We start from the raw sequence: 26,875 nt of genomic DNA on the forward strand, positions 1-26,875 counted from the left end.
GGGTTCAGATGGTTTATATATAGAATAATGTTTACCTGGGAGTGAGTTACAGACTGAAATCTAATCGAGGGGTTCAGATGGTTTATATATAGAATAATGTTCACCTGGGAGTGAGTTACAGACTGGAATCTAATCGAGGAGTTCAGATGGTTTATATATAGAATAATGGATACCTGGGAGTGAGTTACAGACTGGAATCTAATCGAGGGGTTCAGATGGTTTATATAGAGAATAATGGATACCAGGAAGTGAGTTACAGACTGGAATCTAATCGAGGGGTTCAGATGGTTTATATATAGAATAATGGATATCTGGGAGTGAGTTACAGACTGGAATCTAATCGAGGGGTTCAGATGGTTTATATATAGAATAATGTTTACCTGGGAGTGAGTTACAGACTGAAATCTAATCGAGGGGTTCAGATGGTTTATATATAGAATAATGTTTACCTGGGAGTGAGTTACAGACTGGAATCTAATCGAGGAGTTCAGATGGTTTATATATAGAATAATGGATACCTGGGAGTGAGTTACAGACTGGAATCTAATCGAGGGGTTCAGATGGTTTATATAGAGAATAATGGATACCCGGGAGTGAGTTACAGACTGGAATCTATTCGAGGGGTTCAGATGGTTTATATATAGAATAATGGATACCTGGGAGTGAGTTACAGACTGGAATCTATTCGAGGGGTTCAGATGGTTTATATATAGAATAATGGATACCCGGGAGTGAATTACAGACTGGAATCTAATCGAGGGGTTCAGATGGTTTATATATAGAATAATGGATACCTGGGAGTGAGTTACAGACTGGAATCTATTCGAGGGGTTCAGATGGTTTGTATATAGAATAATGGATACCTGGGAGTGAGTTACAGACTGGAATCTGATTGAGGGGTTCAGATGGTTTATATATAGAATAACATTTACCTGGGAGTGAGTTACAGACTGGAATCTAATCGAGGGGTTCAGATGGTTTATATATAGAATAATGGATATCTGTGAGTGAGTTACAGACTGGAATCTAATCGAGCGGTTCAGATGGTTTATATATAGAATAATGGATATCTGTGAGTGAGTTACAGACTGGAATCTAATCGAGGGGTTCAGATGGTTTATATATAGAATAATGGATACCTGTGAGTGAGTTACAGACTGGAATCTAATTGAGGGGTGCATATGGCATCAATTGACCTCAGAATCCATGCAAGATCAACTTGGCATGAACTGTCTTTTGCATAAAAAGATGTGCTGAAGTGATTCCCATTTATCTATTAAATACAGTAAGTTAAAATGCCATTTCGTGGCAGGTTGTGTCATACATCAGCAATTTGCCAACTTAACTCCATTGTGGGAGCATCATCAGCACAAGGGCTCTGTAGCAGTTCAAGGACGAGGCCCAACATCACCTAATCACAGGGCAACTGAGGACAGGCAATAATTGCCAGGCTTGCCAGTGAGCCTAATTTTTGAGAAAGGTTCAGTAAATAGGTATCGGAACACGTTGGGGTCGGCAGTGATGCAGTGTCGCTGAATATAGTGGACGTACCTCAGCTGACAACCAACTAAAACAACAACTTGCGTTTATATAGCACCTTTAACATTCCAATGCATTTCACAGGAGTGTAACCAAACAAAATTTGCCACTGAGCCACGTAAGGAGATATTAGGACAGGCGACCAAAAGCTAGGTCAAAGAGTCAGGTTATAAGGAACGTCTCAAAGGAGGAGAAAGTTGGAGAAAGTCTGAGAGGTTTAGGGAGGGAATTCCAGAACTTAGATAGTTCTTTCAATTTTTTACACTGTATTCGCTGCTCACAATGTGGTCTCCTCTACATTGGGGACCGCTTTGCGGAACATCTCCGCTCAGTCCGAAAGCATGACCCTGAGATTCCGGTTGCTTGCCATTTCAACACACCCCCTCCCCTGCTCTCACGCTCACATCTCTGTCCTGGGATTACTGCAGTGTTCCGGTGAACATCAACGCAAGCTCGAGGAACAGCATCTCATTTACCGATTAGGTACACTACAGCCTGCCGGACTGAACATTGAGTTTAATAATTTCAGAGCATGACAGGCCTCCCTTTTTAGTTTTAGTTATTTTTTCTTTAATCATGTGCCCGCCCATTTTTTTTCATGTTTGTTCTTTGGGCCAGGGCTGTTCAGTTTTCTGTCAATTACCTCCTTCTCTGCACTGATGATTTGTCTTTCAGCACAACCATTAACACACCCTTTGCCTTTGCACCATGACCTTCTGGTCAGTTATTCTCTGTGACCTTGTCCTATCAACACCTTCTCTTTTGTCATCTCTTGCCCCCCCCCCCCCCCCGCTATATTTGATTAAAACCTATTGCATTTCGAACCTTTGTCAGTTCTTATAATTAGAATTAGAGATACAGCACTGAAACAGGTCCTTCGGCCCACCGAGTCTGTGCCGACCATTAACCACCCATTTATACTAATCCTACACTAATCCCATATTCCTACCACATCCTCACCTGTCCCTATATTCCCCTACCACCTACCTACACTAGGGGCAATTTATAATGGCCAATTTACCTATCAACCTGCAAGTCTTTGGCATGTGGGAGGAAACCGGAGCACCCGGAGAAAACCCACGCAGACACAGGGAGAACTTGCAAACTCCACACAGGCAGTACCCAGAATTGAACCCGGGTCGCTGGAGCTGTGAGGCTGCGGTGCTAACCACTGCGCCACTGATGAAAGGTCACCGACCTGAAACGTTAACCCTGCTTTTCTCTCCACAGATGCTGCAAGACCTGCCGAGTATTTCCAGCATTTCTTGTTTTTATTCCAGAGCTTAGGGCCTGGGCAGCTGAAGGCTTGGCCGCCAGTGCGGGGGCAATGGAAATCAGGAATATGCAAAGGGCCAGGATTGGAGGAACATAGATATTTCAGAGTTGTAGAGCTGGCGTGGTTAAAGAAAGGGAGTGGGGGGAGGGGGGAGGCCATGGAAGGATTTGGAAACAAGGCTGAGAATTTTAAAATTGAGGCGTTGTCGGACTGGGAGCCAACGTAGGTCAGCGAGCACAGGAGTGATAGGTGAGCAGGCGCGAGCTGGGACAGTGGCATCAGGGCCTCGGACCAGCTGAACAGGGGTGAGAGGCCGGCCTGGAGAGTTTGGGAGAGGCGAACGTCTAACAATTCACCTTTCCCACATAAACAACTACTGCCTCTGCAGACGGTGCCCGAGAGGTTAAAAGCACAAGACTCTATTGGCACTTGCACTCCCATCAAGTGCAGGTTAAGCTTAAAGGTGCAGACTGCCTTTAAGGAGAAGCTCTGCCGACTTCCCTTGCCCCTTTAAGCTGAGTTGAGCTGGACTGGACTGAGAGCTGAGCTGGTCTGTGTTGAGCTGAGCTGAGCTGGACTGAGAGCGAGGCTGGGCTGGGCTAAACTGAGATGAATTGGACTGAGAGCTGGGCTGAGCTGGGATGGGCTGAGCTGAGCTGAGCTGTCACTCACTCTCTCTCTTTGCGCTGCGCTGACGCGGCGCTGCAACGCGGAATGAGCCACGTCACTCAAAGCGGTCCCAGATTGCCGGGCTGGAAGCTTTGGAGCAGCTGGAGTTGATGCACTTTCCCCTGTCTGTTTGCAAAGATGATCCTGATGACCATGATCGCCCGGGTGGCGGACGGGCTGCCCCTTGCAGCCTCCATGCAGGAGAACGAGCAGGTAAAGCAGCCGCTGCAAAGGGAAGGCAGAGAGAGACACACACACACACAGACCCTCTCTCCTCTCACTGTGTGTGAATGGGCACTGGAGGAGAAGTAACAGGGTTACCGCAGCAGGTATTTACTGAGCACACACACATCTGGGAGCTGGGTTAAAAAACACATTGAAATGAGTTCAGGCCTCTTGGAGGGTTTCAGTTGTGCAGTTTAGTTGCCCTCCCCATGCAGGTAGTTTAACTGCATGCAAATAGCCCATTGCCTTGTTGATCTCTGCGTGCAAGTGGGGGAAGGGAGGGCTGATGTTACCTGTGTTGCTAGGAATATGCCATCCTTGTGCCACCTGGGAGCTTTGGGTGGGTCACGGCTTTTGTTGTACTTGCACCAACCAAAGCTGGTAGGCAGCTCGCTCTGAGTTGTCAGTTTATAGAAGGAAAGTACTTCTTGGAGTGTGTTACAATGCAGGAAACGTGGCAGGCAATTTATACACAGCAAGCTCCCACAACTAGCAGTGAAAATGAGCAGATCATTTTTCTTTTCAAATTAGTGGTGTTAGTTGAGGGATAAATATTGACCAGGATACCAGGGAAAACTCCCTTGCTCTTCTTCAAAACAACACCTTGGGATCTTATATCTCCATCTGAGAGGCGCAACCTCGGTTTAAAGTTTCATCCAAAAGACAACACCTCAGGCACTGCAGCGCTCCCCCAGTACCGCACTGGGAATGTCGGCCTAGATTATGGGCTCAGGTCCCTGGAGTGAAAACTCGAACCCCTGCCTCTGAGGTGTCATCAATTTCAGGCAGGATGCACACACTCCATGTCCTTGTCGAGGAATTGCTCCTGCACCTTTGACCTTTGAGTCAACTGCATTGAAAAGCAGCAACCTTTCTTTATTGAGTATTCTGAGACCCTTATGCACCTAAACCCCACCCCCCCCCACTCCACTAATGGGACATCCGAGGCCACTGGGTGACTTAATGGAAAGTTGCGGCCTCACTGGATGTGAGTTTGCATCCTCAATGGCGATACCACCATTAAGCTAACGGGCTAAGAGATTGCAGTGGGATTGCTAGTGTTTCAGTTAAGGATGTCGGGGTATTCACTGTTGATGCCTATCGTGACATCTGCTGCCAGCAGAAGATAGCACTTGCCAAATTGCACCATTCCTGTCATTAGTGCAAATGGATTTTTAGAATGGATTTGAAGGAGAGATCAATTCTTGGGTTCAGACAATGGCGATATTTTTGTCATCCTGATGTGATACCTGAGCAACTTGTTTAGATTCTTACTTTAATCCCCTTTATCCAATGTTCCATATATAAAACATCTGAACCCCTCGATTAGATTCCAGTCTGTAACTCACTCACAGGTATCCATTATTCTAAATATAAACCATCTGAACCCCTCGATTAGATTCCAGTCTGTAACTCACTCCCAGGTATCCATTATTCTATATATAAACCATCTGAACCCCTCAATTAGATTCCAGTCTGTAACTCATTCCCAGGTATCCATTATTCTATATATAAACCATCTGAACCCCTCGATTAGATTCCAGTCTGTAACTCACTCCCAGGTATCCATTATTCTATATATAAACCATCTGAACCCCTCGATTAGATTCCAGTCTGTAACTCACTCCCGGGTATCCATTATTCTATATATAAACCATCTGAACCCCTCAATCAGATTCCAGTCTGTAACTCACTCCCGGGTATCCATTATTCTACATATAAACCATCTGAACCCCTCAATCAGATTCCAGTCTGTAACTGGACCCACCAGGCATGGTGAACTAAAGAAGTTCAAGAAAGCATCAACTTAAGGAAAAGCATATAATTGCACAAAGATGAGGGGCAGGTCAGATGATTGGTCTGAATATAAGGAATGGCAGACAATGACTAAAAGATTAATCAGGAGAAAGAAATTAGTCTATGAGAAGAAGCTAGCTAGAAATGTAAAAACGGATACCAAGAGTTTCTACAGATATTTAAAAAGGACAAGAGTAAGTAAAGTGAGTATTGGTCGTCGAGAGAGTGAGAATGGGGAGTTAATAGCAGATCATAAGGAAATGGCAGAAGCAATAAACAAATATTTTGCTTCTGTCTTTACTATAGAGGATACAAAAAACATTCCAGTAATAGCTGTAAATCAGGAGGTGGAAGGAAGAGACGAACTTGGAAAAATTACCATCACCAGGGAATCAGTCCTGACCAAACTGATGGAGCTGTGGGCTGACAAGTCCCCAGGTCCTGATGGACTTCATCCTAGGGTCTTAAAAGAGGTGGCTAATGTGCTAGTAGATGTGTTGGTGTTAATTTTTCAAAATTCACTAGATCCTGGAAAAGTTCCATCAGACTGGAAAGCAGCAAATATAACCCCTCTATTCAAGAATGGGGGGAGACAGAAAACAGGTAACTATAGGCCAGTTAGCTTGACGTCTGTCGTGGGAAAGGTGTTAGAATTGATTATAAGGAGATTGTAGCTGGGCACTTAGAAAAACTCAAAGTAACCGGGAATAGTCAGCATGGTTTTGTGAAAGGGAAATCATGTTTAACCAATTTATTGGAGTTCTTTGAAGGAGTCATGCGCTGTTGGTAAAGGGGAACACATTGATGTACTGTACTTGGATTTTCAGAAGGCATTTGACTAGTTGTCACATAAAAGGTTATTGCACAATGTAGGAGCTCATGGTATAGGGGGCAGCATATTAGCGTGGATAGAGGATTGGCTGGCTGGCAGAAATCAGGGAGTATGCAGAAATGGATCCTTTTCTGATTGGCAGGATGTGACAAATAAGTCTCGCAGGGGTCTGTGCTGGGGCCTCAACTTTTTACAATTTATATCAATGACTTAGATGAGGGGAGCTACATTTTCAGATGACACAAAGATCGGCAGTAAAGTATGTCATGAAGAGGACATAGGAGGTTGCAGACCGATATAGATAGGTTGAGTGAGTGGGCAAAAATCTGGCAGATGGAGTAGAATGTGGAAAAATGTGAAATTGTTCACTATGGCAGGAAGAATTAAAAAAAAGAGTATTACTTAAACAGAGAATGATTGCAGAATTCCGAGGTGCAGAGGGATCTAGGTGTTCGAGTGCAGGAGTCACAAAAAGTCAGTAGCAGGTACAGCAAGTAATAAAGAAGGCTAATGGAATGTTATCCTTTATTACGAGAGGAATTGAAGATAAAAGTAAGGATGTTATGCTTCAGTTATGCAGGGTATTGGTGAGACTAAATCTCAAATACTGTGTGCAGTTTTGGTCTCCTTATTTAAGGAAGGATGTAAATGCATTGGAGGCGGTTCAGATGAGGTTTACTAGATTGATACCTGAAATGAGTGGGTTGTCTTATGAGGAAAGGTTGGACAAACTGGGCTTGTTTTCACTGGAGTTTAGAAGAGTGAGGGGAGACTTGATTGAAGTTTATAAGATCTTGAAGGGTCTTGAACAGGTGGATGTGGAAAGGATGTTTCCTCTGGTGGGTGAGTCCAGAACTAGGGGGCAATGTTTTAAAATTAGGGGTCACCCTTTTCGGACAGAGATGAGGGGAAATCTTTTCTCTCCGAGAGTTTTGTGACTTTGGAACTCTCTGCCTCAGCAGGTGGTGGAGGCGGGGTCATTGAATATTTTTAAGGCGGAGGTCAATAGATTCTTCTTAGGCAAGGGAATCAAAGATTATCGGGGGTAGATGGGAGTTCTTTTGGGCCTCCTTATCTCGAGAGACAATGGATACGCGCCTGGAGGTGGTCAGTGGGAGTGCGGAAGTCAAAAAACAAACATATCAGCCATGATCTTATTGAAAGGTGGAGCAGACTCGAGGGGCCGAATGGACCACTCCTGCTCCTAATTCATATATTCGTATGAACCCCTCGATTAGATTCCAGTCTATAACTCACTCCCAGGTATCCATTATTCTATATATAACCCATCTGAACTCGATTAGATTCCAGTCTGTAACTCACTCCCAGGTATCCATTATTCTATATATAAACCATCTGAACCCCTCGGTTAGATTCCAGTCTGTAACTGACTGCCAGGTATCCATTATTCTATATATAAACCATCTGAACCCCTCGGTTAGATTCCAGTCTGTAACTGACTGCCAGGTATCCATTATTCTATATATAAACCATCTGAACCCCTCGATTAGATTCCAGTCTGTAACTCACTGCCAGATATCCATTATTCTATATATAAACCATCTGAACCCCTCGATTAGATTCCAGTCTGTAACTCACTCCCAGGTATCCATTATTCTATATATAAACCATCTGAACCCCTCGATTAGATTCCAGTCTGTAACTCACTCCCAGGTATCCATTATTCTATATATAAACCATCTGAACCCCTCGATTAGATTCCAGTCTGTAACTCACTCCCAGGTATCCATTATTCTATATATAAACCATCTGAACCCCTCGATTAGATTCCAGTCTGTAACTCACTCCCAGGTATCCATTATTCTCTGCACAAACCATCTGAACCCCTTGATTAGATTCCAGAGAATTCCAGTGAAACACGGTGATCCCTCCAGTCACAAGAAGCAGGTCCATAGCATGGGTCCAAAATGTACCTTTGCCACCCGACGCCAATCCTTGACAGTCCTGTACTTTCACAAAGGGTCTCCGACCCAAATGTCAACAAGCTGCCTCTCTCCAACACTTCCACGTTGCTGGCACCTGACTGCTTTGTGGAGAATGGGAGGATATAGGGAAGGTATAAAGCTATTAAAGTCAACGTCCAGATAGGGGAGTTGCTGAGATACTGGCCTCAGGACGTAGGAACGAGCGTAGGTCATTCAGCCCCATCGAGCTGGCTCCACTATTCAGTTGGACCATGGCTGATCTCTGCCTCGAGCCCGTTTACCCAACCTTGCTCAACCTCGATACCCTTACCCAGCAAAAATCATCAAGCTCTGTCTTGAAAGCTCGGATTGGCCTGCAGCATCCACACCTTTTGGGGGAGGGAACTCCCAACTTCTGCTATCCTTTGTGTGAAGAAGTGCTTCCCGATATCCGTCCGGAATGACCCAGCTCATTTTAATATTACGCCCCCTTGTGCTTGATTTCCCCCCCATCAGCAGAAATGGCTTCTCCCTTCAAAATTTTAAACACTAGGTTAACAGGTCTATTAAAAACAGCATTTCGTACAGTCACCGTATATTTTCATCCAAATACGAGGTGAGAGTTGGCGTACATCAACGACAGGATGGTATGGACAGATATATAATTGCAGCCGGTTTAGCACTGCGCTCCAGACCAGTTTCTTTGTGACAGTGTTACTGCTGCTGTTTCAGAAACAATTCACAACAACAATCACTACTTGAAAAGAACAAGAGTTTTAAAAAGTTTTTTAAATGATCATTAATAATATATTTTCCTTGGTGGAATGGTTTAAGACACTGCCTTTCAACAAGTGCCAGTCAGCGAACACGTTATCTTAAATACAGCCACAAAATGCACTTGGTGCTATTCATTTTCAGTCTAAAATCATAGAATGGTTACAGTGTAAAAGGAGGCCATTTGGCCCATTGTGTCTATACTGTTGTCAGCAATAGCAACTCAGCTGGTCCCACTCCACCTCCCTTTCCCTGTCGCCCTGCAATTTTTTTCGCTTCAGGTGCTTACTCACTTCCCTCTTGAAAGTCACAATTAAATCTGTCTCCACCACGCTCTCGGGCATTACATTCCAGATCTGAACTGCTCGCTGCGTGAAATAATTCTTCACCTTAAACCAGTGTCCTCTGGTTCTCCATCCTTCATCCAACTGGAACAGTTTCTCTCTATCTACTCGGTCTAGGCCCCTCATGATTTTGAACACCTCTATCAAATCTCCTCTCAACCTTCTCTTCTCGAAGCAGAAAAATCCCAGCTTCTTCAAACTGTCCCCGTAACTGGAGTCCCTAATCCCTGGGAGCCTTCTCGTAAATCTTTTCTGCATCCTCTCTAATGCTTTCACACCCATGATGCCCAGAATTGGACACCAAACGCAAACTGAGGCTGAACCAGTTTTATAAAGGTTCACCATGACTTCCTTGCTTTTGTACTCTCTGCCTCTGTTTATAGAGCCCAGGATCCCATTTGCCTTATTAACTCCTTTTTCAACCTGCCCTGCCACCTTGAGTGATCAATGAACATGTACCCCCAGGTCTCTGTGTTCCTGCATGTCCTTTAGAATTGTAACTGTTATTTTGTATTGCCTCTCCTCGTTCTTCCTACAAAAAATGCATCACTTCACAACTTCTTTGCACTATATTTCATCTGACACGTGTCTACCCATTCCACCAGCCTGTCTGTGACAATTTGTTTATTACTCTCCTCCTCACAGTTCACAATACTTCCAAGCTTTGTATCATCTGCAGATTTTGAAAAATTGTGTCCTGTACACCCAAGTCAAGGTTATTAATATATATCAAGGAAAACGGTGGTCCCAGTACTGACCTCTTGGGAACCCCACTGTATACCTTCCTCCAGTCTGAAAAAAAGCAACCATTTATCACTACTCTCTCCTCCCTGTCACTTAGCCAACGTCGCCTCCATGTTGCTACTGTCACTTTTATTACGTGGACTTCAACATTGCTGACAGGTCTATTATGTGTCACTTTAACAAACATCTTTTGGAAGTCCATGTACACCAGATCAATCGCAGTACCTTCATTAACATTCTCTATTGCCTCATCAAAAAAAGCGTCTAAGCAGCACTGGTCCAAAAAGCAGCTTAAGTGCAGGAAAATGATGATGGTCGTTGATTTTAAACAGGGACGAAGCTGTGATAAGTACTTTCGAACTGTCTTTGGTGAGAGTAATGGCGGTACTGTTATAGCGGCCCAGGAAAATATGGAGTGGCGTAATTAACTGCGAGAGTCACTTACTCCAGAATTTCCTCCTTTCTTTGTGCCATTCAAGCATCCCTCCCCGTAGAGAGGAGCGAGGACATAAGGAATCTGCAAGGGGATATGGATAGGTTGAGTGAGTGGGCAAAAACTTGGCAGATGGAGTTTAATGTAGGAGAGTGTGAGGTCATGCACTTTGGTAGGAAGAATCAAAAGGCAGATTATTACTTAAATGGAGAAAGACTTCAATAAAGTGCAGCACGGCGGGATCTGGGTGTTCTTGTGCATGAAACACAAAAAGTTAGCATGCAGGTGCAGCAAGTAATTAAGAAGGCAAATGGAATTTTGGCCTTTATTGCTGAGGGGTTGGAGTTTAACAATAGGGAAGTCTTGTTACAACTGTACAGGGTGTTGGTGAAGCTGCATCTGGAGTCCCCGTATTTAAGAAAGGATACACTGGCATTGGAGGCAGTACGAAAGAGATTCACTCGGCTGATTCCTGGGATGAAAGGGTTGACTTATCATGAACGTCTAAACCGGTTAGGCCTTTATTCATTAGAGTTTAGAAGAATGAGGGGTGATCTTATTGAAACATACAAGATACTGAGGGGGCTTGACAGGGTAGATGTTGAGAAGATGTTTCCACTAGTGGGGGAATCTCGAACTAGGGGACAGTTACAGAATAAGGGGACACTCATTTCAAATTGAGATGTGAAGGAATTTCTTCTCTCAGAGGGTAGTGAATGTCTGGAATTCTCTACCCCAAAGAGTTGTGGAGGCTAGATCACTGAAAGTATTTAAAGAGGAGGTAGATAGATTTTTGAAATATCGGGGAGTTGAGGGCTATGAGGAGCTGGCACGAAAGAGGAGTTGAGGTCTGGGGCAGATCAGCCGTGATCTTATCTGAATGGAGGGGCAGGCTTGAGGGGCCGAATGGCCTAATCCTGCTCCTATTTCTTATGTTCTTATGATCTAACGGTCGAAGGCCATTCAGCCCCTCGAGCCTGTTCCACTATTCAATGAGATAATGGCTGATCTGCGTCAATAGAGAGTCAGTGCCCGGGAAAATCTAGGCCACTGTTCCATTCATTGGAAGAGTGCAGGAGGCAAAGGAGGCAGAGGTTAAAGTGGGATCAGTACTGGGACTGGGAGGCGGGCTGAAAGTGATGAGTCACAGGTCATGGTCACGTTGTCAGACAGAATGGCGAGCAGGTTGCCAACCCTCCAGGATTGCCCTGGAGTCACCAGGCATTGAACATTTATCTTCTGGACACTGCTACGAGCAATACCCAAGAGAAAAATTATTGGGATTTTTTATTTGAAAAGAAAACTGTGTTTTTACATTACTTTTGTTGGAAAGATATTGGAGATGGCGAAATACTGGGTGGGTTGGGAGGTCATGTGATGAAACCTCCAGGAATGTGTCCAATCATAGTTGGCAACCCGGTGGGGGGTGGTCACCTAGTCTCCGTTTAGTTTCTGCAGTCTAGAGGAGACCACACTACGCGCGGTGCATAGAAAGAGCAGGTTCGAGGAGGCACAAGGAAGGTGCCAGCTCACATGGAGGAGTGTTTGGAGCTCTTGACAGTGGTGTGAGTACAGGTGAATGTGTCGCACCTCCCAGCATAGGAACATAGGACTTAAGAGCAGGAGTAGGCCATTCGGCCCTTCGAGCCTGCTCCGCCGTTCGATAAGATCAGGGCCGATCTGGTTGTGCTCTCAGCTCCACTTTCCTGTCTGCCCGCACCCCGCCCTCCCACCATAACTCCTGACTCCCTTGTCTATCTAACTCAGCCTTGAATAAATTCAGTGAGCCGGCCTGCACTGCTTTCCGGGGAAGAGAATTCCAACAGCGGGGCTGATCCAGGTGTGAAGGGAAGGCAGACCTGAAGTCGAAGTGTTGGAAGAATGTGCAGGCCTGTCCTGGACGGACTGTTCTCACTGAAAGCTGGGTGGGGGGGGGGGAAATCAGCTGTGGGGGATGGGAGTGGTATCTTGGCCTGGCCAATATGGAGGTGGGGTGAGGCGTAAGATGAAGACAAGGAGAGGTAGTATCTGCAGCCAATGACCATCTGTCTGACTTTTCATAAACCCCGGGCCGAACATACATTATAATAGTAGTTATATCTGGGATTTGGGGGTGGGTCTTTTTATGCCCTTGAAGAAGGAAAAGGTTCTCTTGCTTTAAGCCTTTATCTTTCCAACACTACCTTTCAGTCTCTTGCTATTTTTATCATTAGTTATGCTGGACCATGTCCTCTTGTGACTCAGTGGGTAGCACCTCGACTCTAAGTCAGAAGATTGTGAGTTCAAGTCCCACTCCAGAGACCAATCTAAAGTGACACGCGCAGTGCAGTACTGAGGGAGATGCTGCACTGTCGGAGCTGCCGTTTTTCAGATGAGACATTAAACTGTCTGCTTCTCGAATGGAGATTAAAGATCCCATGGCCCTATTTCACAGGGTCAATAATGATTCCTCAACCAACATTCACTGAAACAGATAGAAATCGTGGAAAAGTTACGGCACAGAAGGAGAGGCCATTCAGCCCATCGTGTCTGCGCCGGCTGGAAAAAAAAACTCGCTGCCCAATCTAATTCCACCTTCCAGCACCTGGTCCGTAGCCTTGCCGGTTACAGCACTTCAGGTGCAGGTCCAGGTACCTTTTAAATGAGTTGAGGGTTTCTGCCTCCACCACCGATCCGGGCAGTGAATTCAGACATCCACCATCCTTTGGGTGAAGAAGCTTTTCCTCATGTCCCCTCCAATCCTTCTACCAATCACCTTAAATCTGTGCCCCCTGGTAATTGACCACTCCGCTAGGGTAAACAGGTCCTTCCTGTCTACTCTTTTTCTAGACCCCTCATAATCTTGTACACCTCAATTAAGTCACCCCTCAGCCTCCTCTGCTCGAAGGATTATCGGGTCATTGTCACATTGCTCTTTGTGGGAGCTTGCTGTGCAAATTGGCTGCCGAGTTTCCTACAAAACACAGTGACTTCATGTCAAAAATACTTAATTGGCTATAAAGTGTTCTGGGATGTCCTGAGGTTATGAAATGTGCAGTATGAATACAAATATCTTTGTTCCTCCACAGGTGTGATCCTCACACTCTTTTCCTCACTGATTTAAAACCAATATTTACTGGTTTCCATGGTAACTTATTCTTTACCCAGCAACTCAGAATGCTACTTGTCACCCCTCTCAGACTTTCCTTCCTCCCAGAATCTGCAAGCCTTCAACTTTGAGGCATGGCCCGACTTACACAAAATCTGTGTGATATATCTTCTTTCTGTCCTTCACAAACATGCTCCGTTCTGCATCACAGTCCTTGGGCCTTCAGTAGGTGCAGCAGGAAAGGAAAACATCACCAACTGAGAGAGCAAAGGCTGATCAGATTGTGGATCTGCTGAGAGTTAGTAAACAGCCTGAGACTCCCTCGTGCTGTGAAAGTGTTTCCCTGTATTGAAACAGATTATAATCTCAATAAAAATGAACAGCGTACCAGAAACAGTTTCAAGCAGAGATGAAGAAGCATTGATTGAGAATTGTGAGAACCTATGATATCATCACTGTCACACTGTTCACAACAACACATACTATAGAATAATGAATATCCAGGAGTGAATTACAGACTGAAATCTAATTGTGTTGTCCCTGCCCTGGGAGTGTTTAATGGAACAGTACAGAGGGAGTTTGCTCTGTATCTAACCCATTTTTTTTCTCTTTTTCTGTGGCCTTTATCTTCCAGGCCCCCTTTATAGACATTTTAAAATAACTTTAATAAAGAACAGATAAATAAAACAAAAACTCAAATCAAAATGCCATTCTCGGCGTCGATGATGCACTCCAGCCCCTGCGGTGCTCACCGGTCGCGGAAGGCCTCAAGCGTACCGGCGGATGCCACATGCATCTTTTCCAAGGACACCCGGGCGCGAACGTAACCACGGAAGAGGGGCAGGCAATCAGGGGGGACGGATCCCCCGACGGCCCGCAGCCTGGACCTGTGAATTGGCAACTTGGCCAGGCCCAGGAGCAGACCGACGAGGAGATCCTCCTCCCGGCACACGCCCCTCCGCACCGGGTGCCCAAAGATCAGGAGCGTGGGGCTGAATACAACCAAAACCTGAGGAGCAGCCCCTTGAAATACTCAAAACAGGGGCTGCAACCTCACACACTCCATATATACATGGAACACGGACTCGTCCAGGCCGCAGAAATTACAGGCGGCCTGGGAGTCCGTGAACCTACTTAAAAGTCTATTGCACAGGACTGCCCTGTGCAACACCCTCCACCCAGGTCCCAGATGTAAAAGGGTGAGGACTCCCGCGTAGAGAGACCTCCATCGGGGTTTCCCCTCGCTGTCAGATGGCAACGCGGAAGGTCAGGGCGTGTCCGGCCGGCTGACGAGGGCGAAGAAGTGGAGAGTGAGCAGGAGCAGCCCGTACTTCCCTCTCTCGGCGCTCGATCTCAGCATCCCGCCTCTTGGTTGACCCCTTCGCGTACTCCTGACAGAAGACACGGATTTGAGTCTTGTCCACATCCCACCATAGCCTCAGGGAGGGGAAGCCCCCCTGCTTCCTTCTCCAGTCGGCCCAGAATCGACAGAACGAGTCCCGGAATCGCTCGTCCTCCAGCAGCCGGTTGTTAAAGTGCCAGTACGCGGACCCCGCCCGCGTGCAGAGCGTCATGAACTCCGCCCACACCAGGTGGTGGTCCGAGCACGGCACCAGCCACATGGAGGCCGCCGAGACGCGGGAGACGTACGCCTGCGAAAAGTACAGGCGGTCGATTCGGGACCCTCCTCCTCCAGACCTCCACGTGAAGGCGCTGGAGTCGGGATCGAGATTCCGTCAGACGTCCACCAAGTTGAGGGAGCGGATCAGTCCCTTCAACTTCTCCACCGACACTTGGCCACGCTGGGGACCGGAGCAATCCCCACCTCGAGGCTGCAGTTAAAATCCCCCCCGAGGATTATGCACTCGTCGCTATCGATGGAGCTCCGGAGAGCGGACACTTCTTCAAAGAAGCGCGCTTGCAACGCGCCGGGCCTGGGCGCGTACACGTTCACAAAGTGGAGCGACATGCTCCCCAGGCAAATGGCGAGGTGAAGCAAACGGCCCGGCACTAGCTCCTTGACCCCCAAGATCTCCGGCTGAAATGTCGGGGCCAACAAGATAGCCACCCCACTAGAAATAGGGGTGAGGTGACTCATGTAGACCCCACCCTGCCACTCCAGGAGCCAGGTTGCTTCGTCTCCCGGAACAGTGTGGGTTTCCTGCAGAAAGCTCACCGCGTATCTCCCTTCCCTGAGGACTGAGAGATTGTGAAATCTGCGGTGAGACCCCCTGCTGCCGTTGATGTTGAGGCTGGCTATGGTTATCTTCATGTCAAAGGTAATTAAAACCCGTCACCAACACCTTACTGTGAGGAGGGAGCGGAAGTGCACCTGGCCTTCTACTCCTCCAGCAACCCATTGAGGAACGCAATAAGCCGGCGCCTCTTAACCAGTTTCACGCCCGCGCCCGCTTTCTTGAGGGCGGCACGGATGGACTGGATGATCAGCGCCAGACGCGACCAACAGCCGAGGGCCAGCTGAACGTTATTGCGGCAACCCCTGCAAGCCGCGAGGAAATCCCGGAGTTCCGCCGTGGGGATGAGAGGAGATTCGGTGGGAAGCACGAGGGACTTCACCACCTCACTGGCGATGGAATCAAGGTCATCCTCCGTGCCCCACACCGAATCCCCATCCTCCTCTGGGTCGTCGCCGCCAGCGGCCGACACATCCATCACACACTGTGGGGCGGATGTCCCGGCCGCGCCAGCTGATCCCGCCTCCGTCACGATCCCACCCCCAGGATCAATGGCGGAGGAGTCCTCTCAGGGTTCTAGAAAGGAACTGGAGCCTGTGGGTACCAGCAGTCCAGGACCCCTCTCCACCTCCGTCCCCAGGCCAATGAGCGGTCCAGGGAAGACGGAAGTTCCCAACTCCCGAAATCCAGCCAGAGCCGAGACCGGAGGCGGAAAGAGGAGGCCATCGCCTGCTGCGCCAGACCCAGCAGATGGAGCAGCATTTTCAATTATAACCGGGTTGGGGGTCTCCTGGTTGGTGGTGGATTTTGGCTGGGAGGGCCGACCCTTTGGAGTCTTGCCCTCCTCTCCACTCAGGGCATCCAACCCATTGGCAGTGGCAGAATGGGAGGCATCCCCAGGCTCCCCCACCATAAGCAGGACTCCACTGGCTTGCCCCAGAGGGGCCTCATGTACGGGGGTCTCCCCCTCCCCTCCATCCTGAGGGGTAGGGAGCTCCTGCTCAGGCTTTACAGACTTGGTGGTGGTGGTAGGGGGAACCTGTGGACCCGAAACAGAAGGCAGCTCCCCTCCAACAGATGGGCCCTGCACCTCAGGGCCCTGTGTTACCTCTGTGGAGGGGGTGCCTTCTCCTCTTTTTCCACCTAGGGCACGGAGGCTCAGAGACCTCCATGTCATCAGAGGCCTCCACACCCTCCTTTTATTTCGTTACTCTGGGCCTGAGCCCAGCCCTGGGGCAGGTAGATTTCCCGGGATGGGCCTTGGGCTGAGCTCAGGCTCGGGTTGTGTCATGGTGTCCAGGGGATGCGCCTCTTGGTGTTTATTTTTGTTCCGCGCCTTCCTTCCACTCAGACGGAACTGACTGAGCGATGTCTGTAGGTGGAGGGGAAGTGGGAGGTCATGCTGTGGCGCCACCCTGGGCCGCCGAGATGGAGTGGGTGGCCGGGAGGTTAGGGCAGTTCTTATGAACATGCCCCACCCCCTTGCAGACATGGCACTGCGCCCCGTCCGAGGTCCAGAAGACGCGATAGGCCGTTCCCTGGAGCTCAACATTAAATTGGCCCTCCGAGACCTCCTCCCGCACCAGCTGCATAAATAGCTGGCGGCGGAAGGAGTAGCGGGACTGGGGTGATCCCCGACCTCACCTCCCCCAGATGGTGCAGGTGGGGGAGGAGTAGCTCACTGGGAATGAAGGGCGGGGACATTAGACTTCATTATCCGCTGCGCAGTTGCACCAGAGGGTCCACCGGCAGGAAGGTCCCCCGCACAGTGAGCCCCTTATGCAGGACCAGGGACACTGCTCGCTCGGTCGTCAGGAAGAACACAGCCTTCCCGTACATCTTCGAGGCTGCAAGAATGGCCGAGGGGCCGACAACCTCGACCATCGCCTTTACGCAGGCCTCAGTAGATATGTTGGGGTGGGAATAGCTCTTCACCCCATGACTAGAGGTGGTCAGCTTAAATGGTGACGGGGCCACGCGGGCAGCCACAGAGGCTGCAGCCGCAAAGGTGTTAGAGGGCCCCGCCACTGGCACAGGTGGACTTGTCATGGGTCAAGAGCTAAACCTCACCCCAATGGTAGGCCTTCCGATTTCAAATAAAGCAAGCAAATTAGTAAAGAAATATATAGTAAGTTAGGGGAGAGGCAAAAGGATACTGAAAAGGAAAAGGGAGGCTGGGAGTGCTGACTTGTTTCATTGAGGTGGTATGAGAGATAACAGTTCAATCAAGCAGTCCTTTACAAACTCTTCAGGTCTTCCGGTTGGGGAGAGGTGTCTTCACCTGGGTCAGCTGAAAACTGCCCAGGCACTGTCTGTTTTCTTCTTAACCAGGCAGCTTCAACTGACCCAGGCTGGGCATTTGGGGTGGGGACGGAGCTTCCTTGTAACTGTGGTGCAACTGCACAGCTCCCTGCACAATTGCACAGCCCCCACCCCTGGTTCTTCCGGCCTCTCCAACCTCTCGCAACAGTCCAAATCAGTAGAAGTCTGGTGCTTGACACCCACCTCGAAATACAGCCTTATTCCAAAGTCTTTTCTTCCTCTGCAGCAAAAGTTGTTCAAAAGTTTTTGCAGTTCTCTCCTCAGCTCTCCCTCTCCAATGACTGACTGCAGCACCGTCAGCTGTACCTGTCCTGGGAGTGTTTGATGGGACAGTGTAGAGGGAGCTTTACTCTGTATCTAATCCCATTTTTTTTTCTAACCCCGTTTTTTTTTTCCCAAGGTGGCCTTTATACCCCAGGCCCCTTTTATATTTTTCATGTCGAGGGGGCCTTTATTGCTGACGCCCCCTTTATATACATACTTATATTTTTTAAAAATAACTTTATTAAAATCAGAAATAAACAAAAACTCAAATTAAAATGCCATTCTCGGCGTCGACAATGCACTCCAGTCCCTGCGATGCCCACCGGTCGCGGAAGGCCTTAAGCGTACCGGCGGACACCGCATGCTCCTTCTCCAGGGACACCCGGGCGCGAACATAACCGCGGAAGAGGGGCAGGCAATCGGGGAGGACGGACCCCCCGGCGGCCCTCAACCTGGACCTGTGAATTGCCACCTTGGCCAGGCCCAGGAGCAGACCGACGAGGAGATCCTCCTCGCGGCCCACGCCCCTCCGCACCGGGTGTCCAAAGATCAGGAGCGTGGGTTTCAAGTGCAGCTGTACCTGTCCTGGGAGTGTTTGATGGGGACAATGTAGAGGGAGCTTTACTCTGTATTTGACCCCGTTTTTTTTTTTTTCTTTTTTTTTCTGTCCCTAATTAGCAGCTAATTATCAATCTGGCTCTCAGGCTACAGGAAGGTGTGGGGAATGTTAGAAAAGGCCAGTGTTCTAAGGTGGGAGCTGAGGTACATTATTCAGAGAGTGTAGAGGGAGTTTTACTCTGTATCTAACCCCGTTTTTTTTTCTTTTTTTTTATCCCCGTACTGTACCTGTCCTGGGAGTGTTTGATGGGGACAGTGTCGAGGGAGCTTTACTGTGTGTCTAACCCCCATGCAGTACCTGCCCTGGGAGTGTTTGATAGGGACAGTGTTGAGGGAGTTTTACTCTGTATCTAACCCCGTGCTGTGTTTTACACAGACTGAGTGCTACCTCACCATAGAGCCTTTCATTCTATACATTATAATTAAGGAGAGTCAGCATGGATTTGTGGAAGGAAGATCATGTTTGACCAATCTATTTGAATTTTTTGATGAAGTAACGGAGAAGGTTGATGAAGGGAATGCAATGGATGTTGTCTAGATGAAGTTTAAGGAAGTGCTTTGACAATGTACCACATCAACAGCAAAACTGAGGCTCATGGAATCGGAGGGTCAGTGTCCAATTGGATAAAAAATGAGCTTAAGGTCACAAAACAGCGAATCGTGGTATATGGTTGTTTTTCAGACTGGAAGATGGTAGACAGTGATGTTCCCCAAGGGTCAGTGCTAGGACTACTGCTTTTTTTGATATATGTAAATAACTTGGATATTGGAATTCAGAGTAAAATCTCAAAATTTGCCGATGATACCAAACTTGGAGATGAGGATGATCCCAATTGACAGCAACAGGACATAGATAGGCTAGCAGAATGGGCAGACAAGTGGCAGATGGAATTTAATGCAGACGAGTGATGCATTTAGGCAGAAGGAATAGGGAGAGGCAATGTAGACTAAATGGCACAGTTCTCAAGAGTGCGCACACACTTTAGGAAATCTGTGAGGGTGCAGAGGAGATTTACCAGAATGGTTCCAGGGATGAGAGGTTCTCCTTAGAGCAAAGGAGATTGAGGGGAGATTTGATAGAGGTGTACAAGATTATGACAGTTTTAGATAAGGGACACAAAGATGAGCTGTTCCCATTGGTTGATGGTACAAAGACTAGGGGCACAGATTTAAGATTTTGGGCAAGAGATATGGGGGGGAATATGAGGAAGAACCTTTTTTTTACACAGCGAGTGGTAATGAGCTGGAACTTGCCGCCCACGAGGGAGGTGGGAGCGGAGATGATCGATGATTTCAAAAGGAAATGAACTTGCAAGGCTATGGGGATCAAGCCGGGGGAATGGAACTGACTGGATTGCTCTAGAGAGCTAGCATGGACTCAGTGGGCTGAATGGCCTCCATCTGTGCCGCAATGATTCTCAATGACTCTGTGACTGATGTTATTTGTTGCAGTCAGGCCGGAATCTACAGGAATATCAAAACCAGGCCAAGCAGCTCTTCCGGAAGCTGACGGAACATTCCCCGACACGCTGCACCCTGGAGACAGGACTCTTGATGTTTCAGTACGTGGCGCTGATCCAGTTCGTCGATTGTGTGAGAGATCTGAGTTTGCCAGCAATGTTACTGTTTGAGTGTTTGCCTCAACTCTCTGGTGCTCCCTACCATCAGTGACACCTTTTAAAGGAGGTTTGAGTAAATTAATGCACTGAAGGTATGAGTTTAATGGGTGATTCAGGCTACTAGAGGGATGGGCTTCAATGGGTGAGTTAGGGAACAGGAGGCATAGGTTTGTTGGTGTGTTCGGGTACTAGAGGATGGTTTTGCATAGGTGAGTTATGCTATAGGGGGGTGGCGAGGATCGATGAATAAATTAGGGTTCAGGAGGGACCAGGGTCGATGGGTGAGTTAGGGTTCAGGAGGGACCAGGGTCGAAGGGTGAGTTAGGGTTCAGGAAAGACCAGGGTCGATGGGTGAGTTAGGGTTCAGGAGGGACCAGGGCGGATGGGTGAGTTAGGGTTCAGGAGGGACCAGGGTCGATGGGTGAGTTAGGATTCAGGAGGGACCAGGGTCGATGGGTGAGTTAGGGTTCAGGAGGGACCAGGGTGGATGGGTGAGTTAGGGTTCAGGAGGGACCAGGGTGGATGGGTGAGTTAGGGTTCAGGAGGGACCAGGGTGGATGGGTGAGTTAGGGTTCAGGAGGGACCAGGGTCGATGGGTGAGTTAGGGTTCAGGAGGGACTAGGGTCGATGGGTGAGTTAGGATTCAGGAGGGACCAGGGTCGATGGGTGAGTTAGGGTTCAGGAAAGACCAGGGTCGATGGGTGAGTTAGGGTTCAGGAGGGACCAGGGTGGATGGGTGAGTTAGGATTCAGGAGGGACCAGGGTGGATGGGTGAGTTAGGGTTCAGGAGGGACCAGGGTGGATGGGTGAGTTAGGGTTCAGGAGGGACCAGGGTGGATGGGTGAGTTAGGGTTCAGGAGGGACCAGGGTGGATGGGTGAGTTAGGGTGCAGGAGGGACCAGGATCGATGGGTGAGTTAGGGTTCAGGAAAGACGAGTTGATGGGTGAGTTAGGGTGCAGGAGGGATGAGGGTCGATGGGTGAGTTAGGGTTCAGGAAAGACGAGTTGATGGGTGAGTTAGGGTGCAGGAGGGATGAGGGTCAATGGGTGAGATGATATCCATGTAGGACGGCTGAACTTAGGATCTCAATTGAGCGACTGGAGGAAAGTCTTGAGTTGATTGTATTCCCATTGCTGATGGACTAGGCCCAGGTCTGTCTCTGATCGGAGGAAAAGGATTTTTGGGGAGGTTTTCATGAAAAGCACCCACTCCCATCTTCGTGATGGACAGGGGAATGTAGTGTCGCCAGGTCGAGTTGGATGTGTTCACGTGGTGCTTGATTTCATATTTGACCTCAGGATGAGCTTCCGACCACATATTCGCACCATCACCACCTACATCCATCACCATAACCAGCTCTTCTGCTGCTGAAACCTTCAACTGTGCCTTTGTTACCTCCGGACTTGACTTTCCAAAACAATCCTGGCCGACCTCCCACATTCTACCCCCTGTAAACCCGAAGCCATTCAAAGTTCTGCTGCCCTTGTGCTAACTCACAGCAAGTCCATTCACCAATCATCTCTCTGCTCACTGATCTACATTGGCTCACGGTTAAGCCACACCTTGATATTGAAATCCTCATTTAAAAAAGGCAAGGGATGTTAAAGATGTGGATAAATATCATTTCTTGCTGCGGTTCTTTCTCATGAGACTCTCGGTCACATGATGTCTTATCACAATTTTCACATGTTATTGCTTTTACCTTGGATGAGTGTATGGTGAATAAAACATTTCTGTCCCAGTGAGCTGAATGACGACACAATTTATAAATCAAGTGCTAGTCCTTCCCCTCGCCTCCCTCCCTCGCCCTCCCCCGCCTCTGCCCCACTCGCCTTCCCCTGCCTCCCCCCCTGCCTCTCCCCTCCTCACGACCCCACCCCCCCCCCCTCGTCTTCCCCACCTCTCACCCCATTGCCCTATCCCACCTTTCCCCCCTTCGCGTTCCCCATCCTCAGGCTCCATCCCATAATACCAATATTCACCACAGGCTCCATCCCATAATACCCAAACCGTCAGGCCCTCTCAGTGTAATAGCTCTATTTTGTGACTGATGTCCTGACTTATGGGATCTTTCTGTGTATGCCGGCAGCTACCTGATAGACCGAGGTGTCTGCTACCTGGTGCTGTGTGAGGGGAACTACTCCAAGAAGATGGCCTACGCCTTTTTGGATGATCTGCAGGCGGAGTTTAGCGAGCTGTACATTAAGAAGGTGGCGACAGTCTCCAGGCCCTACGTTTTCATTGAATTCGGTGAGCTGGGGGAAAAAAAACCCGGTGAAAACCGCCGGGTGTGGGTCAGGGGGTTGGTGGGGGTGGGGTGGTCTTTCGGCTTGGGGCAAAGGGAGGAAGGTTCAAGGCGTTGGTCAGCTCGGAGAGCTCTCGACGTTAAGTGGTCTCGGGTCCGACGGGACCTGGGTACTTAATGCTCTGTAGGGTTACCAATGATCTAAATGATGATCTCACACACACATATTCCCAGAAGAATTCATGCTGCTCCTTACCTACACTCAGTATCCTCCATAATTTAAATCACCGTACTTTCTCATTTTTAAAGGGGTGCTGCAAAATTGTGGCAAACGTAACACAGTTGGCCTCACCCGTGCACCCCTCTCTGTGTGACAGTATCAAACTCCGATGTGATGCCCTCAGCGGTTGAATATCCTGTTAGATCTCGCTCCCGCGGCTCACAGGTGAGCAGGGCCACTTGGATGAGGTGCCAGGTAGTTTATCCGTGCAGGAGTCAGGTCCTTCAGGAGATGGGAGGGCGGGGATTTCAGGAAAGAATTAAAGTTTCATTCTGGTTCAAAGGAAACCAGCAGAGAGCTGTGGCAGGAGTGATGGTTTGAGCTGTGATGTGTTTGCCGAGTTGGTGTTGGTTTCCCCGGGTGCTGGTGTGTGAACACAGTGAAAAGTCTCGTAAGGCAGGTTGCCGGGGCAACGGCACCCATGGAAGAAAAATCAGCAGTGGTGATTATTTGTTAATTGGTCTCCGAGTCACGTGGTTATTGAGCTCAGTTCATACCTGGGTCATAGTGACTGATAAACAAGATTAACTCCTCAGCTGCCTTGCCAAGTTCAGAGAAGACTTGCATTTCTGGAGACCCTTTCACAATCTCAGGATGTCTCAAAGGGCTTTACAGCCAGTGAAGTATTTTTGAAGTGTATTCACTGCCGTAATGAAGGAAACTCAGTAGCCAATTTGTGCACAGCAAGATCCCACAAACTGCAGTTTGGAAATGACCAGATCATTTGTTTTTAGGCGTTGACTCGGGGAGAAATATTGGCCAGGACACTGGGGATAACTCCTTTGACATAGTGTCATGGGATCTTTTACGCAGTCATCCGAAAGACAGCACCTCTTAGAGTGCAGCACTGCCTGAAGACTGTCCCTCCGGCAGTGCAGCACTCCCTCAGTACTAATCCTCCGACAGTGCAGCACTCCCTCAGTACTGACCCTCTGACAGTGCAGTGCTCCCTCAGTACTGACCCTCTGACAGTGCAGCACTCCCTCAGTACTGACCCTCTGACAGTGCAGTGCTCCCTCAGTACTGACCCTGACAGTGCAGCGCTCCCTCAGTACTGTCCCTTCTGGCAGTGCAGCGCTCCCTCAGTACTGTCCCTTCTGGCAGTGCAGCGCTCCCTCAGTACTGTCCCTTCTGGCAGTGCAGCGCTCCCTCAGTACTGTCCCTTCTGGCAGTGCAGCGCTCCCTCAGTACTGACCCTTCTGGCAGTGCAGCGCTCCCTCAGTACTGACCCTGACAGTGCAGCGCTCCCTCAGTACTGTCCCTTCTGGCAGTGCAGCGCTCCCTCAGTACTGTCCCTTCTGGCAGTGCAGCACTCCCTCAGTACTGACCCCCTGAAAGTGCAGCGCTCCCTCAGTACTGACCCTCCGACAGCGCAGCGCTCCCTCAGTACTGACCCCCTGACAGTGCAGCACTCCCTCAGTACTGACCCCCTGACAGTGCAGCACTCCCTCAGTACTGATCCTCTGACAGTGCAGCACTCCCTCAGTACTGACCCCCTGACAGTGCAGCACTCCCTCAGTACTGATCCTCTGACAGTGCAGCACTCCCTCAGTACTGACCCCCTGACAGTGCAGCACTCCCTCAGTACTGACCCCCTGACAGTGCAGCACTCCCTCAGTACTGACCCCCTGAAAGTGTAGCACTCCTTCAGTTTCGCGCTCGGAGTGTCAGCCTTGATTTAGTGCTCAAGTCTCTGGAGTGGGATTTGACTCCATGACTTCCTGACTTGCCACTCCTGACCACTCAGTTGGAGTCATTTTCCTTGCTGTCCTGGTGAGATCAGTGAAGCTCGGATCAAACTGGGCGTGCCAGTTTAATATGTGTTTCAGTACGGTCCCTCCCAGCTGTGGCCTGTGTTTACTGACCAGAGTCATTCACCTCCTCACCCAGCAAACTGACACAGTTCGTAGCTCTTTGTCTGATAGTTGAGATTGGCAGCTTCCTGGTCTGGCTTTTCGAGGCACATTTAGCAGCCCCCTGGGGATGCAGGCATTGCTTGTGTTCCTGTTGGTCCTCACCAGCCTCCTTTGTATTGTTGCCCCTTTCCCCCCCACCCTGCAGACACCTACATTCAGAAGCTAAAGAGGTCATACAGCGACTCGTGGTCTCGACGCAAACTGGGCTCCGTCAACAGCGAGCTTCACGACGTACAGAGGATTATGGTTACCAACATCGAGGAGGTACTGCAGCGAGGGGAGGCCCTCTCTGGTGAGTCACCGTCCGGTGCAGTTTGCCCCCCGGCGGGTGCGCCAGGTTCCAGAGGGCAACGGGCTTAAGATAATCGGCAGTTGACCCAAAGTGTAAAATTGTTCTGATCTGGAATTCACTGTCTGAAAGGGCGGTGGAAGAGAGTCAGTCGGAACTTTCAATCGGGAATTGGATAAATATTTGAAAAAGAAAACAGAAATTGCAATGCTATGGGTAGAGATTGGGACTGATTGGATCACTCTTTCAAGGTTCCAGCATGGACAGGATGGGTGGAATAGCCTTCGTCTGTGTTGTTTGGTTCTATGCTGACTGAATGTGAAGGCAGCGAATGGAGTAGGCAAGGAGGGAGATGGTTTGCACTTGGTGTCGGGGGAGGGGAATATCCAGCCCTGGGCTCTGTACATTGAGCATCTCTTCCCTGACCCCTCCCGTCTCCCCAGTTTAAATATTTTGATTTTGGTATCTTTGTATCAGAGCTGATGTGAGGTTATTTGGCTGTCATCTCTGTGACTGTCGGGTGACACGCATCCCACTGTGTCCCCGATCCGACATCTCCGATGCTGCCCTCCATCTCAGGGCATGTAGTGACTCATCCGCCTCTCCGTCCTGATATTCCTCGTGACTGTTCCCATGCTCCGCTGCGGCCTCCTGGCTTCAGATTCCTCATTTTTCTCCCAAGCTACACATGCCTCATCCCGGGCCCCTTGACTCATGATCCCGCCCCCTGTCCTGGGCTCAGAGTTCCTTGTCCCGTGCTTAGTGCCCGATCCCAGGCTCTGTTCCTGGTTCCACGTGCCAGATCCTAGGTTCAATTCCCAGCTCCTTACCTCTGATCCCAGGCTCGCTCCCTGATTTCCCATACCTGATCCTGGAGTTCCCATCTCCTTGTGCCTGATCCCAGTGCCCCATTTTAATCCCCACAAGCCTATTCCCGGTTCCTCACCCTTAGCTCCTTGCGCCAGATCTGGGACACTGTTCCCGGCTGCTTGTGTCTGCAGAGGGTCGCTCTTTTGCCATCCTCTCCCTCCACATGACCTTTAACCTCTACCAGTGCAGGTTGGGGTGAAAATGTTGACCACTGGGTGCTGGGGATTGTGGGGGGCAGGGAACTAGCAGATTTGAACATTCTCCCACTCTAAGCCTTCTTTCTTCATTAGCCCTGAACACTAAAGCGAGTAATCTCTCCAGCCTGTCCAAGAAATACCAGCTCGATGCCAAAGAACTCAACTCCAGGTCCCGCTTCACCAAAGTGGCTGCTACCGGCATCTGCCTCTTCATGGTGATGCTTTACTTCTGGTGGTTATGATCGGCACCACTCGAGATGGGAGGATGAATGCGGCGGCAACTCGGTAGTCAAGTGACATGGACCTTTAACTGGGAAAGTTCTGGAACGCTAACAAACTGTACTGCCTACTGACAATGTAAAAGTGACTCTACCATACAATCCTGGGTGGTCGTCTTTTGTGGGCAATTTCTG

At 48.9% G+C, this 26,875-nt stretch overlaps 1 protein-coding gene across 1 annotated transcript; it reads left to right on the forward strand.

The window, feature by feature from the left end:
• The first annotated feature begins 3,499 nt into the window (after window positions 1-3,499).
• LOC137345971 (vesicle-trafficking protein SEC22b-like) lies at window positions 3,500-26,842 on the forward strand. The gene is made up of 5 exons (XM_068009233.1): window positions 3,500-3,697; window positions 20,498-20,607; window positions 22,755-22,915; window positions 25,252-25,398; window positions 26,556-26,842. The coding sequence occupies exons 1-5, from the start codon at window positions 3,623-3,625 to the stop codon at window positions 26,702-26,704; spliced, it is 642 nt and encodes a 213-aa protein (XP_067865334.1). The 5' UTR covers window positions 3,500-3,622; the 3' UTR covers window positions 26,705-26,842.
• Window positions 26,843-26,875: the final 33 nt, after the last annotated feature.

The sequence above is a fragment of the Heterodontus francisci genome, chromosome 29 (genome assembly GCF_036365525.1).
Source record: "Heterodontus francisci isolate sHetFra1 chromosome 29, sHetFra1.hap1, whole genome shotgun sequence".
Lineage (NCBI taxonomy): Eukaryota > Metazoa > Chordata > Chondrichthyes > Heterodontiformes > Heterodontidae > Heterodontus > Heterodontus francisci.

Excerpts from the sequence above, each read along its gene's own strand:
- LOC137345971 (XM_068009233.1), top strand. The coding sequence starts at position 3,623 with ATGATCCTGATGACCATGATCGCCCGGGTGGCGGACGGGCTGCCCCTT. Across the intron at positions 20,608-22,754 it reads ACAGGACTCTTGATGTTTCA|CTACCTGATAGACCGAGGTG; the intron begins GTACGTGGCGCT and ends GTATGCCGGCAG. Across the intron at positions 25,399-26,555 it reads GCGAGGGGAGGCCCTCTCTG|CCCTGAACACTAAAGCGAGT; the intron begins GTGAGTCACCGT and ends TTTCTTCATTAG.